At 40.5% G+C, this 19,242-nt stretch overlaps 2 protein-coding genes across 4 annotated transcripts in view; one reads left to right on the top strand and one right to left on the bottom strand.

Annotated features, from left to right (window-relative positions):
* The window catches only part of LOC311618179 (filamin A-interacting protein 1-like), a 254,901-nt gene extending 246,048 nt beyond the window's left edge, over positions 1 to 8,853 (bottom strand). Inside the window, exon 1 of the mRNA XM_084875529.1 lies at positions 8,379 to 8,853. The gene's annotated coding sequence lies outside the window, so the exon portion shown is untranslated. The remainder of the gene's footprint in view (positions 1 to 8,378) is intronic.
* CMSS1 (cms1 ribosomal small subunit homolog) overlaps positions 1 to 19,242 on the top strand; it is a 370,171-nt gene that overhangs the window by 290,721 nt on the left and 60,208 nt on the right. The window contains exons 1-2 of one of the 3 annotated variants that reach the window (XM_084875512.1): positions 7,722 to 7,748; positions 8,641 to 8,794. The exons of 1 other annotated variant lie outside the window; for it this stretch is intronic. In XM_084875512.1, coding sequence (XP_084731638.1) covers positions 7,737 to 7,748; positions 8,641 to 8,794 — 166 coding nt within the window. In that variant the 5' untranslated portion in view covers positions 7,722 to 7,736. Of the gene's footprint in view, positions 1 to 7,280; positions 7,306 to 7,721; positions 7,749 to 8,640; positions 8,795 to 19,242 lie in introns of those variants that run through there. One more of the 3 variants, XM_084875514.1, reaches the window with a different exon arrangement.

Below are 19,242 nucleotides of genomic sequence, written 5' to 3' on the forward strand. Positions count from 1 at the left end.
CTGCAAGAGCAGTGGAGAGCTAAAGAATGATTTTCATTGAAAAGGAGATCTGCCTTTGTGCATGGGCATCCTCATCCGAAACTTTGCTTCCCTGGTAAGGGTTGTAGGACCCGGAAGCTCACACCCTTGCCCGTGCTTGGACATGCTGCTTGCCTTCCTGCTGAGAATGTAAGCTTCCTGTGGAATCCTTCAGATGAGTTCAACATCATCTGATTCCTGCATGTGGTGTCCTACTGGTTGTTCCACTAATCCTGAGCTATACTCTAATTCATATACCATAGTATATTTTCACATTTGGAAATTTTTAAATAACTGAGGTCATTTTGTTGCTTAAAAAGAGAAAAAAAGCTACAGTTGGCCCTCTATAATTACATGTTGCTCATCCCCCAATTCAACCAACTGCAGATAGAAAATACTTGTAAGAAAAATGTTACACTGTTGCTGATTGACTATTGTAGTTAGACATGATGGTTGCATCTGTGCTGAATGTGTAGAGATGGTTTTTCTTGTCATTTGCCAAAACAATACAGTATAACAACTATTTACATAGCATTTACATTATATTAGGCATTATAAATAATCTAGAGATGATTTAAAATATATAGGAAGATGTGCATAGGATATATACAAATACCATCATATATAATAAAAACCTAATATGCTAATTGTCCGACTGTTCATTCAACCATTTGACCAGTTGCTATGACACGCACTGACCACCAGGGAGCAGATGCTCCAACCAGTAGGTTAGCTTGCTTCTGGGGTCCGGCTGATTGGGACTGGGCGAGACGGACTGGACACACCCTGGAGCCCTCCCACAATCCCTCCCCATCCCTGATCATGCACCAGTAGGGTCCCTCGGCCTGGCCTACACCTCTCACAAGCCAGGACCTCTCAGGGGATGTCAGAAAGCTGGTTTTGGTCCCATCCCTGCAGACCAAGCTGAGGTACCCCACTGGTGCACAAATCTGTACATCAGGGCTCTAGTTTTATATAAGAGACTTGAGCATATGCAGATTTTGGTGTCCTCAGTGGTCCTGGAACCAATATCCTGTGGATAGTGAGGTATAATTGTACTGAAAATTAGTAAGATAACTGAAGTGCACTAAAGGAAACTCGAAGAAAAATTATTTCTGGTCAGTGGGGCAAAGGGTAGAAATGCAAAAAGCCCCATTAAAATGGCAACTGACATTTTGCCACTAGCATGTATCTGATCAAGCTCTAAAAGCATTAAATACTTGTATATTTTGAAACACAGCCAAGAGATGTAAATTTGTAGCTACCAATTCAAACTTAACTACTGTTTAGGGCTGTAAGTACAAGTGAAAATCTTTAGGTTCTTCCATAGTATCAAAAATATATATATTATTTATATACAGATTAGTTCCACTAGACCTGGCAGGACCTTTTGAGCTCTCTGCAACTGGAATTGCCTTGTACAAATGAACTATCCAGATGTGGATGAGAACATAATAATAGAATTCTCGCTGAAACAACTAGACTATTTAGGTCATGATTGTAGTTTTCTGATACCATCTGGTAAAATTACTAAATACATATGAATTTGGGGTAAATTAAAGTTTTTCTCGCTTCAGTAGACATTCTGGCCTCTTTCAGCAATTTGCAGGTTCTGGAATTTCCTGGTCACTTTGCTTACTTTAAGGGCATCAGCTTCGCCATTGCTGGAGAGAGACAGAGACTGGTGGCAAACAGTAATGGATGAAATGATCTCTGTGACATGATTGGAAGAGTCTTTGTACTTAGTTACAGATATTACAGCATGAAAAAAAGAAAAAGAAAGAAGAGTGATTGATCTACAGCCATCATAGTTTGAGCGGGAGCCTTCCTTTCACACATTAGGCAGGTATCTAATGCATCAGTACAATCTCTCTGAAATCTGACCTAACCTTTTAACATCAGGATAGTAGAACTTGCTAGTTTGTGTACAAATACTGTCTTTCCAAATTAGGAAAGAACAAATAAAACCCTGTGGAAGTGCCTTGTTTTAAAAGGAGTCATTTAGTGCTCTCCCATTAACATTCTCCCAAGGTAGAGTTATATAATTACTGCTACATAGGGGAAGTCATTTCCCATTCTGAAATAATTTACACACATTTAGGAATTTCATTGTCTCCTCAGAATCCTCTGGGCTATGAGCCCAGAAGTTTTTACTTTGTGAGAAACATCGATTAACTGCTTCTTGCATGCTCCCTACTGGGGATCAAGTCCACAGCTTGGGCATGTACCCTTGTCTGGAATCAAACCCGGGACCCCTCAGTCCACAGGCTGATGCTCTATCCACTGAGCAAAACCAGCTATGGCCATACTACTTGTTTTCAAGATAGAATTTTGTTAGACCCAATCTCTGCCACCATGGTGGGAGTTTTCTGTCTTAATAATAATAGCTCCTGATTGTTGAACACTTGTGTGCCACTAATTGTACTTAACACTTTATTTTTCTCATTTTATTGCTCCCAATAAGGAAATTACAGTTATTATCTCCATTTTATGATTGAGGAATCTGAAAGCTTTGAAAGTTTAAGTAATTTGAAGATCACTCAGAACTGGAATTATAACCCATGATGCCATCCGGGAAGCCCATGCTCTTAGGCATTATGTATTATAATAACAACATTCATTTATTGGTTTAGTTTTAACTGGGATTTTTGTCTGGTATTTCTATATTCAAACAGCCCTTAGCATGTTCTAGTGGTTGTACATTGCTCCTTATCTAGATGCTAATATGTTATAATTTCAAGATCAACACTGGATTGTAGGGCCCAGAAAGTGCCTAGCATTTGTTTGTTACATGAATAAACCAATGAATAAATGTTTGCCCTCCCAAACATGACCAGGGCCATCTTTTTTAGTGATACTCTCCCATAGTGAGTGTAAGCTGTGCTGGTGGTGGCAACGGGGTGGTGACTCTTGCTTTCAGCAGATACCATGCATGCAATAATGTCTACTGACCACTAAATAGAACTTATTTTCCCTTTTAATTTTGTATTTGTCAGAAACCAGCAGTCTTTGGACAGTTTCTCAACACAGCATTTGGGAGGCAGCTACCTGGGGTTTTTGCCTGTGGCTTTTTCCATCAGGCCATGCAATTTTGACAGTGTTACAGGAGAGTAATTAGAGAGTTGAATTTCTGTAGCTTGATCATTTTTAACTATCTCCAGAAAGAGAGGTGTTTTTTTCTGCAACTAACTAGTTCTGAGACTTAGGGAAAACACACAGGCCTCAATTCTTCATCTGTGTAATGACAAGTGGGAGTAGACTATATCAGTTGTTTGTCTCGGATTCTTTTTCCTTTGTTTATTTTAGTACCCTAAAATTTCTCTTTTTATCTTTCCTCAACCTCTGTAAGTACTCAGTACATCAACACAAAATATGTGGATTGAAGTTTGCAATGGAAATCTTTTAATGTAGAGTCACATAGTGATTCTTAACATCGTTTTTGCATTTATTTTATTAAGGTATGATTTACATGCAGTAAAGTTCACCTTGTATAGTGTACAATCCTGCAAATATGACAACTCATATAATCATATAACCATGGTAACATAAAACTAGAATGGCCGAAACCGGTTTGGCTCAGTGGTAGAGCATCGGTCTGCGGACTGAAAGGTCCCGGGTTCGATTCCGGTCAAGGGCATGTACCTTGGTTGTGGGCACATCCCTGGTAGGGGGTATGCAAGAGGCAGCTGGTCGATGTTTTTCTCTCGTAGACGTTTCTAGCTCTCTATCTCTCTCCCTTCCTCTCTGTAAAAAATCAAAATATTTTTTTAAAAAAATAGAATGAACAATTCCAGTTCCAATGCCTGTGTGTCTGGTGGATCATTAGATAATAGTTTCAACAGACAGGAAAAACCTATGTAAATGTTATAGGGATTTGTAAATGCTTAGCTTAAAACATTATTTTTAATTATTTTTGTTTTGTATTTCCTTCCTTTTGTTTCAATTCTATGTAGCATCAGAGAGTGGAGTGAGTCTTAGAGGATATTTTTCTCTAATTGTCAAAGTTCAAGAGGGAAATCACAGTTAGATATTGTCAGATGATCCTGAATATCCATAATATGCTGGTATTCTTGTCCACATGTTCTATGCACAATAAATAAAATATAGGGCCTTAGCACAAATGATGGAAAATAAGTGATTATTTTTAATTCATCTCCTAATAACTAATTTAAGAAACAAGTCTCCATCTCAATAATATACTTTTTTCCCTTAATATAAAGTTATTTTCGCATTGGTTGGGGTGATATACAGTAATAATGTTTTTAAATTCTGAACTACTAAGTGCACCTGCTTAGAATCTGAAACTGAAGTAGAAAGCACAAGGCTTAACCCCGCATGCTCCCTGATCAAATGCAAAGGTTCTTAAAATAGCTTCGTGTGAAGATGTTCAGAACAGCTGAAAACCAAGATGTTGTGTTCCTCATCACAACCTGGTAGTTTAATACCAGGGCTAAGAGGCAGCTGCCTCCGCCTCTTTGTTTCCAGGCCAGGAGCTGCAGCCCTGAGGAGAAGCACAGAACCAGCCTCTGCCTTGTCCACCTCGCTATCCTCCCTGAATGCTACTTCTCTGGTGAAGGGATTGTCCCTAGACCCATCATGCAGACTTACGGCATTCATTTTTAGCCATCAGTACAACGGAAAAGTAGCTTCAAGTTTCCAAACAATTGCAGCAAACATTAAATACGTAGACAATAAATCCCAGGGAAAATGTAAGGAAGAAATGAAGTCTTGTGTATTTGATTGGTCATGGGTAGTACCTGATAGTACTAACTGTGACTGGTATCCTACACACTGTTACCCTCAGCAGTGTAGTTACAGCTGTTCAGTGTGCTCTCTCAAAATATATCAAAAAGAGCTCCTCTTCCATGAAGACTGCTCTGTTCAGCTCCGCCTATCTTGATAAGGCTCTCAGCCATGCTTTTCCATTTTTCCATGTAGAGAATGTTTTCCTGTGATGTTCTCTCTACACATGATGAACTGCTTTTCTCAAGGCCAACTTATGCTTCCACCAGAAGCAGGGATCTGATGAGACAGTGTTTTATGTTGCCAGGCTGGTGGTAGCACTCACTAACAGTTTGAAATTCCACTTGCATTTACATACAGGTGAATATACTATACTGTTTCTGTCCAAAATAAATAAAGGGGGAAAGGAAAGAAGGGAGGGAGGGAAGGAAGAGGGAGGGAGGGATGAGAGAAAGAGGCAGTAGCTTTTACCTCTTTTATCAACTAAACTGATTTTTCAAGAGCCAGAGGAAGGAACTGCAGGGTGAGTACCCAGAAGGGAAATGGAGGCAGGCGGAGGATGTGTGTAAGGAGGCCAGAAACTCTCCTCTAGTGGCGTAGTTTCCAGTGTCTGCTTCCACCTCAAGCAGTAGGTAGGAGCTGTGAGTATGCATGTTGAAAACTCAGAATTTTTCTAGTCTTTCATTTGAGAAATTATTTAATGACACTGTGCATTCAAGAGACGTTAGCTGGGCTAGACTCTTCAACAACTAAAACCTAGTTTTCCACTTGCTGAACAGGGAATCATACCTGCCTTTCCTTTTGTGTGGGGTAACTATAGGATCAAGTGACTGACCGATACTGAAATTCCATAAACAGCATAAACCATTTCATTGACATAAAATGACATTGATGTTATGATTGATGCCCTCATAGCAACTCCTCCACCAAGGTGAGGAACACAAGATGGCCACTCTTTCAGATGCAGCCTCCAGTGACTGCCCAATTCTCTCAGACAGATTAGACAGAAACACCTTGAACTTCTATCACATTTGAATCCCAGATAGCTATGAGACTATATTACCAACTTTGTTCTAATGTCTTCCTTAGGGACTTCCTGTCTGACCCAGTTCTAAAGAAACAACCTACCAGTATGGGAGTCTTTTATCTGATAGCTGTAGTTTAAAACAGCAGAAATGTCAGCATCCTTCAAGAAGGTGCAGGAACTTGCACTACAGTGTATATTCGAACTTGACTATTTGATTTAGTCTGTGGCCTTGTCTCCAATTCTCACAGAAACTAAATAACCTTTATAAAGTAGAAAAACATAATTGGGGGGGAGGGGGATGTCCTTAAGTTTCCTTTTTATCAGAAATGAGGGAGAAAACACTTATTTACCTGGTAAACAATATGAACAATACAGAGGTTCAAATCACCAGTAATTGGACCCTCTGTGAAGATTCCTGCACTCGGGATGTGGAAACCGTATTTGCCTAATTCACTGCTACAACCCAAAAATCCCAGCACATAGTAAGCACTCTAAAACATTTGCTGACTGAAGAAAAAAATGAGAAAACAAATTAAGCCCTTTACTATAAAAGTGCTTCCCCTAATTATAATGAAACAGGAAAAAAATTAATTTTGTGCTCAGCATGAATTGCTATTAAATACTGATGGTCAGTAAGTAGTTCAAGCAACTAACATTTTAAAAATGTTTTAATGCAGCATTTAGAGAAACAAAGCATGTATTTCAGTTGTAATGAAAATTTTGCTTTAAAGAATAATATGGACTCTTCTGAAGAGAGATTACAGGGCCCTTTACTTTTAGTCTTTTCCCATCCTTAGAAACTAAACTCTTTTTTTAAATTGTACTTCTTTGTTTATAATCAACACTGTCCTTTGCCCCAGAATTTTACTTTTTTTTTTTTTTTTTTTTTTTTTTGCATTGGTTATCATAAAAACCCAAACCCACATTGCTTTGGGAAATTATAATTATTTGGAAAATTCTCATCAGCCTAGACCTGCCTGAATTGCCTTACATATTTGTTTGAAAAAAGTACAAATAACCCCTCAACATTATCTGCCTTTAAATTTTTTCAGTAGCAAATAGCTCTTAAGTTATTTATGCTGATTTTTAATTAAATATTATGCGAGTTTTGTAATACTGTCAACTGATTCTGTGGAGATATATTTATTTGGAATATTGGTTTTTGAGGAATAGAAAATTGATAGAGGCACACCTCAGAGATATTGTGGTTCAATTTCAGACCACTGCAATAAAGCAAGTGTACTAAAGTGAGTTGTAATCTTTTTGTTGGTAGAGGGAGGGTCTTGCCTTAAATTTGTTTTAACACACACACACAATATCCATGAAATGCAATAAACCAAAGCAAAATAAAACAAGGCATACTTGTATCTTAGAAAATGTCATTGTAGGAAAAGCATTTTTTTTTTTTTTTTTTTTTTGCAGCTGGAGGAATATTGCCTTAATTTGAGAAAATTTTCTCCAATAGTTTGATATTCCGTGCCCTCCTTTATACAATCCTGCTGCAAACATGGAGCATGGTGAGTGTAGTTAAGCAATACAGGGTTGGGAAAATGTTGGTTTACCCATTACTTGTTCCTAATACAAGAATAAACTTTTACATACAACTATAAATCTACTTTTGCCCACCACTATATATACATTGCACATCTTGTAATCCTTCTTGACACTTGCACAGATATCGGGGATAGGGGGTGGAAGGGGAGGAGATATGTGATCATCTTTCATTATGAAGAGAAATAGCAATGATTATATCAAGTATTATAGCTGACATATTTATATTCTCTATTGATAGGGACTCCAATATTCAAAACTATGCAATCACCCTAAACATTGACTAATATTTCCATTGAGCAAGTGCAATGAGCAGAACTTTCTCTGGTATTATTTGGCCCAATCCAGCATCATTTCCTATTGACATTGAGATGTGATGTGCAGTGGATATCCAATCATGTTCTTTGAGGTGATAGTTAACCACCACTACTACCCCCTAAGACCTTCCAAAACTCCTGCCTCAAAAGTATGCTTCTGTTCTCTATCTCCCATTCACCAAATCTTAGCTTTAAAGAAATGGGAACAAAAAAAGAAGAAGGTACTCTAGTTGCCATTTTATGTTAGTTTCTTCTGTCTTTCCATGAAAAGAGAATTCCTCCTCTCCATTCTTGCCTATCCAGTATAATTTTCCATTTTCATCACATTATGACGGTTCTGAAATTAGGTATTGATCACACATCAGTTTATAAAGTCAAGCTATTAACAATGAAAGGTTTTTGCCCAAACCATTTTTTAACATTGTAACCATTTGTCTTACTCTTAAGAGGAGAACAACTTAAAATTTCATTTTAGTTTTCTTGCATGCCTACCATTTTGGCAAAAGTAATTGTCACAATAGTTCTGTTTTGCAAGCAGCTCTTACTCATATTAGTCTAAAAATCATCATCATCATAAGCTCTTAATCATACCTGAGATTACTGCATCCCCTTGATTTTATCCAGAAGATCCTGCTCCTGGAGAGCAGTGTTGGCAATTCCCGGATGTTGGATTACACAGAAACATCCCAAAGCCTGTCCTCAGAAGCAGTTGGGACACTTACCTCACCACACAGGCACCTTTGCTTGATCACACCAGCAGTCCTCTCTTATTCCACCAAAATCCAATAGTGGAATCCAAGGACCAGCACCAACGTTTTCTTCTTTTCTTTTTACACACTCTCTCAGTTTTGGTTCTGGGGTCTTCAAAGCCACGGAGTATTTGCAACCAGGGGTCACTGAAGGTTTTGGAAAGGAGAGGCAGTGGGGAGCCCAACACTAACTGGGCCCAAACACTAAATATAACCCTCTTCACTCGTCGGCCAGCGTCCTTCATACTCTGAAAACAGGCGACCTTGCAGAATCCCTCACCCCACAGCTTGCCAGTCTCCACGGAAGAAAGGGCCTAACCGGACTGGGTTGCAGAATGAGGTGACCCAAAGCCAGGAGCCATCTGCCCAGAGAAGACAAGTAGCGGCAGGTATAGGCTCTGTGAGTGTGTGTGTGTGTTTGCATGCCTGTGGCCCAGCAGCTGCTCTCCAGATTAGAAGACACCACTCTTTGGCAGGCAGCTCTGAAACACCCTCTTGGGTAATTTCAAATTCATGTGCACATCTTGGCTGAGAGAAGAAACCTCCTAGTCACAACCTGAGTCCCCTTCTCTGCCCTGTCACTGCCCCAAATACAGAGGCCCAGATGGACATGCAGTTGCACCTCATTCTGTACCCTGCAACCATGAACTGATGCAGCCTTGCTTGAGATTTTTAAGTAACAAGGGCATGACCTCTTTGACAGCCATAACCCAAGGCAGTGGAGAGAGTCGCTGTTATTAACGCTGTGTTGAACTTGAACTTGAATGCATGCCTGTTCCGTTCACTGTCACATGAGATGTGAGTACCAAGTGCTGAGCAGACTTTAGAGCAGCATCCAAATGTGTGGTGGTATTTATTGTTATTCCAGTGTTTGTTTTATCTTACTCGGGTGTTAAGAAAAATCTCATACATTAGATTACTAAAATTTGAAGAATCTAAATTTCTCTAAGTGCCATTGCTTGGTCCAACTGGAGTAGAACTGGCAGGAAAAAAGGAACTTGCTTATTTTTTTTTTTTTTTTAGCAAGTGTGTATTGAGTCACTCATTAAGTAGCAGGTCCTCTGCCAGACAAACCCATTACCAGCCAGTGCTCAATCTGTGAATTTTTATGTAATCTGTACAGCCTTCCTTTAAATTAGTCCTATATTGGTGGCCAAATAAGAAATACAATATATGTTGATATACAATATGTGTGTTTATATTATTCTGAATCAATTTATATACTTTAGTGTTACTATTCTAGAAGATAAATACAATCTTTTACATAACCAAAGCATGACAATCAAATTCAGTAAGTTAACATTGATACAATATTAATTTCTAGTCCACTATTCCCATTCCATTTTTCACCAAATGTCTCAATAATAATATCTTTTATAGGGGAAAAATTACTTTTTTTCTGTGGTCTAGCATCATATGTTACATTTAGTTGTCAAGAGTCTCCTTTAATTTTAAACAGTCCTGCAGCCTTTTCTTAAAGTCTTTTGTGACTTGACATTTTTGAAGAGTAAAATGTGCCTCAATTTAGGGTTGTGTGATGTTTCTTCAGTAAGGTTGAGTTTGTGCATTTTTTGCAGCAATACTAGAGAAGCAATGCTTCTTGGTTTATCATATCAGGAGACTCATAAATGGAGTTGGTCCATACCAGCCCTACTTGGTTAAGGTTGCATCTGTCAGATTTCTCTCCTTTGCAATTAATAAATATTTTGTGGGAAGACACTTAGATTATATAAATATATTGCTCCTAAATAAACTGACCACTACAGAAAGAGCTTTCTCTCCTCCCCTGTTTATTTTTGTAATTATCTACATCAATATGCACTTGTGGATTCCTATTTTAGTCAGTAGACTATAAAACATTAATATCATTATTTTGATGCCTGATTACCTCAGATTTGGAAATTGGGGGCCCCTTCAAGCTGTGTTCTTTGAATACTTTCTTGCTTTCTGGCACAAGAAAATGTCCCAACTGCATCTTATACTTTCTCTACTGAGCCCTGGAATTAGCCACATTTTCTGGAAGACCTGGGTCCTTTATGGAAAATCTTAGATGGAAATGGAGATCTGGGCATTGGGTGTGCTCACTGACCTGAAATGTTCCCATTGCTTTCAGGCCCTCTCAACCAAAAGAACTGGGAAATACACACACACACACACACACACACACACACATCTGTTTCTCTGTCTATCTCTATTACATACAGTGAAAGCACATTGATAGCTCCAGTTACAATCTAATGCCATAGACATTCTAGCTTTTTACCTTTTCCACATTTGTAACTCCCTTCACTTACAGTGCTTTCTGTTATTCTCAAACTCTTTATTTATTCGCTCATTGCCCTGTGTGTAACCAGTCTTCCCACCCTGACAGCTCCTTTCTTGGTCCTGACCGTTTTCAGCTCCATTAGCCCTAATCCCTCTAGGAAAGAGAATGGCTTCTCTAAAGGTTCATATTCCTGCCTACTCAAGGGCAACCAAATAAAGAAGGGAAATGTGAAGAAAAATTATTCCTAATCTTTAGTGGTCATTTTTTCATTGACTCTGAGTGAGCTTCTTCCCCTGTGGAGGTTTTGCACTGAAAAGAAGATCACATGTTACTGCTGTTTGGGCACTAACATTCTGTGAGTCTGTCAGTTGATGGCCTGAAAGTGATCCAGGAAAACCTACCCCTGCGCTTTTTGCTCAACTTTGACTAGCCGTTGTTACTACAGATGTCTGGAAGGTGTTGAAAGAGATAAATAGTACAAGTTCTTGAAAATGTGGTGATTTGTTTCTCCTTTTTTGTTTGTTTTGATGAATTGTAAAAAAAAAAAAAAAAAAAAAAAAAAAAAATGATCAACTAAACATGGGTTCTTGATACCCTGTTTCCCCAAAAATAAGACAGTGTCTTATATTATTTTTTTCTCCCAAAGTTGCGCTAGGTCTTATTTTCAGGGGATGTCTTATCTTTCCATGCGCTAGGTCTTATTTTTGGAGGATGTCTTATTTTCGGGGAAACACAGTAGTAGAACTGGATCACAGGACCTCAGAGACAGCTCTCTGTGTCTGCCTCACATTTTCTTGTCCCAGGTTCCAGATTCCATCCTTCCCACAGTCCTCTCCCCACCCTGGGTGGACTATGTTCCTCCATGGTATTCCCAGCGCACCCAGAGCTTACCCACAACTTCTCCTCAGTCGCACTTCATTGCAATTGCCAGCATGCTCGCCTCTCCCTGATAGCGTGGGAGTTCCCGGAGAGCGGAGTGCACCCCCAACATCATGGCCCTGGCCCCAGCACACAGGCAGTGCACAGTAAATATGTACTGGCTGGAGAAGGTGTCACTGACCACTTAGCCCAAGTGGACAAAGGAAAGAAGCAACCCAAGAGGAAAGCAAAGTTGAAACAGCATCTCACTGAACTGGAAGGTAAAGGAATAAGGAAAACACACATTAAACCTATCAGTTATTTTTAGATTCCAGGGTTTTGAACTTCTTTTTCTAACAGACATTTTACCAGCAGCAAAATGGACAGATTTAAATGTCACATATTATCTCATCCCTCATGAGTTTCCTAAAATGGGTTTAATGACCTATACATAAAAATGAAAGGTCTAGGTAGTCCACAAAATAGAAAGCATCTCCAAATAAATATTCTTGGGAAAACCTGGTAATTGAGGAGTGCCTCTCTCTGCCTTTGAAATCAACCTGTACACAATGATTTGGGATTATATTTATTGTAGAGTTTCATATTTTTCTAAAGTGAGAATGGCACTAACGGTTTAACTTTGAGAAAGATGAGGAAAATATATTCTTGACCTCAGAATCTTATTGTTGCAAATAATTTGTACTCTTCAGTTTCCAGGGGCTATTTCTTCATGTACTTCAAGAATGCCAAAATACCAGGTGACAGCTGTTTAAGCTCTAAGACATTCCTCAAGCATCCTATTTTGATGTCATTATGTAATGCTTTTCTCTTGGCATAGCTGTCATCACTCAGTAGCTTTATTGATGTATCATGGCATGGCTGTCTTCATTTTTGCACCTACATTGCTCTTTCAAATAGGAACTGGTTCTCTGAAAACTAGAGAAAAAAGGAGAGAAGGAATAATTCCAGCAACATCTCAAGTTGGACCAATATTTTCTCTTTGACTAAAAAGTTCCTTTGTAAATAGGAAAATATATGACTTAGAAGTCTTTTTCTCCTCTCAGCCCTTCTCTTTAAAAATGTTAGTTCAGCCAAAACCGGTTTGGCTCAGTAAGTAGAGCGTCGGTCTGTGGACTGAAAGGTCCCAGGTGCGATTCCGGTCAAGGGCATGTACCTGGGTTATGGTCACATCCCCAGAAGGAGGTGTGCAAGAGAAAGCTGATCGATGATTCTCTCTCATCGATGTTTCTAACTCTCTGTCCCTTTCCTTTCCTCTCTGTCAAAAATCAATAAAATATATTGAAAAAAAAATGTTAGTTCACTCTAGTCTTGTTTTCTTTTCTAACTGCACATCTTATTAATAGACATGTATCAGCAGAGAATTTGTTTAAATTTTTTAGCTCTGATCTTGCTTAGTAACTGTTGTCTCTGATAGCCTGAGGGACAGATGTACACAGTTTTCAGTTCACTTCAACAGATATTTACTGCGTGCTCCCAATTTACCATGTGCTATGCAAGGTTTGGTGCTATATAGGTAAACTTACACCATCCTGGTCCCTCAAAAACTAGTAGGAGAGGCACACATCAAAATTCTAATTTTAATGTGCTGGTGTTATAAGGTAGTGCTAAACGTAATTTTGTCTGACTAAACCTGAGCTGCAGGTCAGGGAAGCTGCACAGGGTGGGGGCGGGGTGGAAATACTTGAACTGGACACACTGGGGAAGAGGAGTAGATTCCTGCCAGGGGAGGAGTAAGGAGAAGGAAATTCTCAGCAGAGGACATGATGGAAGCACAGGGCAGGAGAGCACATGACGGGTTCAGCAATGGCAAGCTGCTCCCATGCCTGGAGGACAGGGTTATGGTGTCCAGCTTTGTACTAGGTAATGTACCATTGTTATTTGCCCCCAGGATGTTAAATACCATAAATGCTTTGATGCTTGATGTAGTAACTGTACTCCACGGGCAGTAGGAAATCACCAGAGGCCTTTTGGCAAGAAATCATAATCAAGGAAGTGTAGTGGGAAATGTATAGGGTTTAGAACCAGAAGGCTTTTTGTGGGACACTGGAATGTTACACTTGAAGAGAAACGTAAGACCCACCTATTTTTACCTCTTGTTTTACTCACCAAAAGTGTGTGACCTGCCTTTAAATTTCACACCAGTGGGTGCTATGTATCCTCCATAAGCCTGAAGAAGGATGCCGGGACCTCAAAGGCCAGCTATGGGGTGGGGACAAGCAGTGGATGAGGCTGCTCCGGCATGGGTACAGTAGAATAGATTTGGGAGAGGGGGGCATTTCACCCTACAGGGAGAGTGTGGGAGAGCGGCTACAGTATGATTCCATGTGAGCTGCCTAGTTGGGGCCAGATCCCAAGTAATAACTAGGGAATGGGGATCAGGTGACATGGAAAGAGAAAAATTATGCAAGAAAGCTAAACCCCATCCAAATAAACTAGGTGCTGAGCAACTGCCATCCTAGCAATCTTTCTCCTGTTCCCTTACACTGAGGAAACAGGAGGAAGATTGATACGAAGGACTGAGCAAATCAGGAGTTAGCGGAGAAAGGCTGCTGTGCATCTGGTAGACAAGTACCCAGGACTCCTACAGGCCTGCAGAGAGCATCCCTGGCAGGAAGGCAGTTCTGGGCCTGCTTGCCTGGTATGGACGAGCAGCCTGCCAGACTTGGTCCTCACTGATCAGAGAACCAGACAGGACACAGTCTGAAGACTCAAAATCTTCCCTGTTAGCCACTGAATAGTATTGAGGAGGCAGGGACAGGCACCTAGGGCACTTCAGAGTTTCCAAACAATTCTGCTGTTGGGGTCATCCTAGGCCAGAGCCAAATGGCAAAGGTGTTCCACTCACACCCACTTCCCAGGGAAACCTTGTGCTGTCTTTATACTTAGGTGTTGTAGTGCTTGACTTTAAAGTTCTTCTGTGATTTTTCTTAAGGAACTACATGATACATATATATGAGTAACTCTGCTTTCAACCACAAATATCTTAAAATGAGAAAGGGCTAATCCCCCCTATTCAGAATGCATTGTGTGCCAAAGCCGGTGGTTTCAGACAATCAATCTGAAAGTTAACTGTAACCATAAGTTTGGTGTCCATCCTCTCAGCTTCTCAAGTTCAGTCAGGGTGGTCCTGGTTAAAATAAACACGTGAAAATCCTCCAACAGAAATCGAAGATTTACAATAGTATAATAGCATTTGTGGTGATAGAAACATAAAATAACATAAAATAAAAAAGATGGCCCTCTTACATTTTCTTAAATTTATTATTTGCTATTGCATTCACTTCATGCATCTGTTTAGCAGTGATTTGCTGTCTGTCTGCTCTTTTGGGTCACTATCCAAAGCACTTTAGATATGGCATTGCAAAAGTAGATGTTACTGGTTCCAACCGTCTTAGCATTTTAAAGTCTATGGAAAGAATCAAATAAAAACAAGTTAGCAAATAAGCAAGATAATTACAGGTTGTGATAGTACCATGATAAAAAGTAAAAGAAAATTGTGGCAGAGAGTGGAGAGGGAGAGGAGTGCCTTCTTTTGATAGCAGAGGAGACCTGAGTGATTTGAAGGAGCAAGACCAGGAGGAGCAGGCCAGTTTGGGAGCAAGCACCTAAAGGCCCCAGGATGAGAAAGGATCAGCATGTTCTAGGAGCCCCAGGAGGTCCGTGTGGCTGGGGTGGAGCAAAGCAAGTAGAACAGAGAAAGGCTGAGGGGTAAGTGGAGACCCAGTCATGACAGGGCCTTGTGGTTTGTGGTAGAGAGTGTAGGTATTATCCTCAGTATAAAATCAAGCTGCTGTGTGTAACCTTCCAGGTTAAAAAATCCTACTCACATTTTTAAAAGATCCTTCTGGCTCTCCTGTGGAGAGTAGAAGGGGTCAAAGTGGTTACTCGGGGGACCAGCCACGGCCTGAGCCAGGTGCTGCCAGGCCGTGCTCTGGGATTTTCCCGAGGTACTGACCTGAGAATTCTTGGACTCTAGGAAGCCTGTCATTAACTTTTCTTCACCTGCTTTTCCTCTGAATGCCACAACCATTCCTCTCTCTGCTTGATGGATAATAGAAGAAAAGATGGCAGAAGCACTGACTTTCAGGTGAGCCAGTTCAGGTAGAGTGCTGGCCCTAACACCTTTTACAGGAATTTTGCATGTCATGTTCACTTTGCACGTTGGTTATATTCATGCCAGTTTCCCACTATTCCTCAGCTTTGCTCCTGGTCCAGAGAAAGCATTCAGTAAATGTTGTTACATGGACTTGACCTGGACTCCCAGGGGTGTGAGTAGAGAGGGAAACTTAGGAAGGCCGGTGGGATCCTCTTCACAGCCTCTCGGGAGATTGTGTCAGTGGGTTACTGGGGCTTTTAAAAGAGTATTTTCTGTCTATAGTGTATGCAACTCGAGGGTGAATAAAATGACTCTCTACTAGAATAAAAGGTGCTATGAACATGTAAAAAGTGTTTAAAGAGCATCTGGTTGGAGTTTAATGTGGCTGAAAAACATCCCTATTTTTTTCATGTTTCAATTACGTGAGTATGGCTAGAGTGTGCTTTGGAGATTTTCCAAAATAAAAACACTTGAGGTGAGAGAAATTTCAGCCCCAACAATAACTTGAAAATTGGAAGTTGGAATAGCAACTGTTTTTTCAACTGTCTTAACTCTGTCACCAACACGACGATGATTTGATTACATGTGACATGTCTGGTTTCTGGCCATTAAATTGCACACTTCAGCTATAGGCATCAGTCTTTCCCTTCTTTTCTTTCACCATGTGTCAGTGGGGGCAGAAATGAGAAGGATGGGAGAAAGCAAGAGTTGGGGAGCCTTTCCATTGGTTCCAAGTTACAGCTGGTGACCCTGACATTCTCCGAAGCCTCATGTGACTCAGGCCCTGCAGCAGCCCAGTCATTGGGTAACTCTCTTCTGTTCCTCACCGTCCTCAACGTCCCACCTGTTGTTCATGTGCCGTTAGCTTATGTGAACATCAAGGACATTCCTGAGGGGAAATGCATCTCCAGGTGGCAAAGGGCCACCTGGGAGCTGTGTGGGGCGGAGACAGCACTCCTTGGAGAGGTCATGGACAACAAGCCCTTGGTGCAGTGCCTGGTCCAGAGCAGTACCTCACTGTATGGCGGCAGCAGCTGCTACCGTTGTTATTTTTATTATTGGGGAGTGATTTATAAATTGATTAGGTGTATATGAGTCTCATGTTGTCAGATACCAGCTTTCAGATCTACTGTTGCCACTGTTTCTCAGGCCCACCAACCCCTCATGCATTGCTTCATGCCCTCCTTAAGTAAGGGGCTTTTATCCTCATTTATTCCTTGTATTTTAGTCTCTTCTGTTCATGGTACCCTAGGCACTCCAACATCTCCATGTGGAAATTGGCATTTCTTCTTATTGCCACTCTGAATGTCTTCAATGGGGGAAATAAGTCTTCAAAAATTCAGTGTTACATTCCTATACCGTTCTGGCCACACCTTTCATGCTCCACTTCTCCCTCTTTCTCTTGCACAAAAGATTTTTTTTTACCATCTCACCTCAGGGCTTTTCATAACAGAACATAACTCAACTAATTTCTCCTGTCATCTTTTGCACTTTGCTAAAGAGCTCTGAGATCTCATTTTGCTGGAAAAGAAGGAGCATGATACATCTGATCCCTCACTTAAGGAGGCAGGAAATCATTTTAGTAAGGGGCCTGGGAGACACGTCTATTTATAAAAGAAATGGTGCTATTTCTCTGACTGCTAGCTTCCTTCTTTCTGCCCCCAAACCCACCTTTGGAAGTAATGGCTGGGCATCTCTCTCAACGAAATAAATATTGTAATGGCTCAAGTAATTAGCAGGCAGAATTATGTTTAGGCTGTAACCTGACTCTAATTGCTGACCTCAGAGAATTAATTTCATATGACATAGTACCTTAGCCGGCTTCGAAGTTTCCACTGGTCTCTCCCTTCCCTCCTGATTGCTTTTTCTATTTCTGGGCTTGTCGCGTCAATGAGTCAGATGGCCCCAGATTCTTCCTGTGGGTGAAAGAGGCATTCCTGACTTGGATGTATTTTCTGCATATATAAATTACAAAAAGGAAAAACTCTTGTGTCCATTCCTTGGCATAAAAGTAAGGGAAACTGGAGGGTTGAGTGAGGAAAGTATAAAATACCCAATGTAAATAAAGCCTGCCCCTGGGGCCTGAATGCAGCAGGATGTGCAGTGGGATAAAAAGGCATTCGAGAGTAATGCTTTTCTATATATTAAAAGTAGTCATAAGGGATATAAGATGTGTAAGGTCCTGTTAATTTTTGCCACCACGTCCTAATCGTGATGTTAACACAAATTACAAAATGAGATTCAACATCTCTATAAAGACCTATTCATTTCTGCAGCAGAGTACATAGGTTTTTGTCTTTTCCTCTTAGCAAGTGTGGAAACAGTCACAGGTCCTATCTCTCTGGGTCCTGAAACTATTTCAACAACTAATGAGTTCACTGGGGCCTTACCTGCTTTGATTTTCATAAGCGGAATTTGTTACAGGAGTTCAGAAACTGTTGCATACTGACAAAACACTGTGAAAACCTATATCACCTTTTTTTTTTTTCTTTCAGAGTTCAGCTTTTTATTGAAGGGTTACAAAAGACCTTTAATCAAAAAGACCAAAGCCCGTGTCATCAGATTCTCCTTTCTTTGCTTCCCCTTTCTCCTCCTCAGCTGGGGCAGCACCCACTGTCTAGGCAGTCCACCAGCCCCTACACTGCAGATGAGGCTCTGATGTTGACATTGGCCAAAGCCTTTGCAAACAAGCCTGGACAGAAAGGTTCAACATTTATATCAGCTGCTGTAATGAGGGCATTGATCTTGTCCTCTGTCACTGTCACTCATGTTTGCAGGATAAGGGCTGAGTAGATGCAGATGAGCTCCGAAGCGGGGCTATGGTATGGGCCAGTGCGAGGCAAGGGCTGCTAGTTCCCCAAAGTGAGGGCCTCACCCCAGCAGGGCCTTAGCTTCCTTGGAATGACAAAGTGCCTTTCCACGGAACCTGAGTCACCTTTTATTTTTAATCCTTGTTCAAGGATATTTTTCCATAGGTTTGGTTTGGTTTGGTTTGGTTTGGTTTGGTTTGGTTTGGTTTGGTTTGGTTTGGTTTGGTTTTAAGAAAGAGAGAGAGAGAAACAGCAATGTTGATTGGCTGCCTCTCACAAGCGCCCTGACTAGGGATAGAACCGCAACCCAGGCATGTTCCCCAACTGGAATGGAATCTGCAGCCTTCTGGTGCTAGATGACGTTCCAGCCAACCATCTGAGCCCCCAACCAGGGCCAGAACCACCTTTCAAGGTCTAATTCAAAGCTGTGAAGTCATCAAAGGAAGTTGCTGTGTTTCCATACTTGTAATGAACTTATTAACGTAAAATCATGCTTCTCCCCTGAAAACTGATTGGTGTGTTGTTGTTTTAGCCTATGGCTACTCTGAAGAGTGACAAAATGTTCTTTTCCACATTGGCTCCTAAAAACTTAGAACCAAATTTGTACTTCATCAATTGCAAAAATATAGGGCATTATTACCCTTTATTGGAATTCTTTGATTGATTTCAGGACTGATTCTTACATTGCTTTCATATTTGCTCCCACTTTTAATTTATACTATTTTTATTATATTTTTTGTAATCCTGTAAGCTGCTTAAATTCTTCCTAGAATAAGATGACTCATA

The sequence above is a fragment of the Pipistrellus hanaki genome, assembly GCF_964339955.1.
Source record: "Pipistrellus hanaki genome assembly, chromosome: 2".
In the NCBI taxonomy this organism is placed as follows: Eukaryota; Metazoa; Chordata; class Mammalia; order Chiroptera; family Vespertilionidae; genus Pipistrellus; species Pipistrellus hanaki.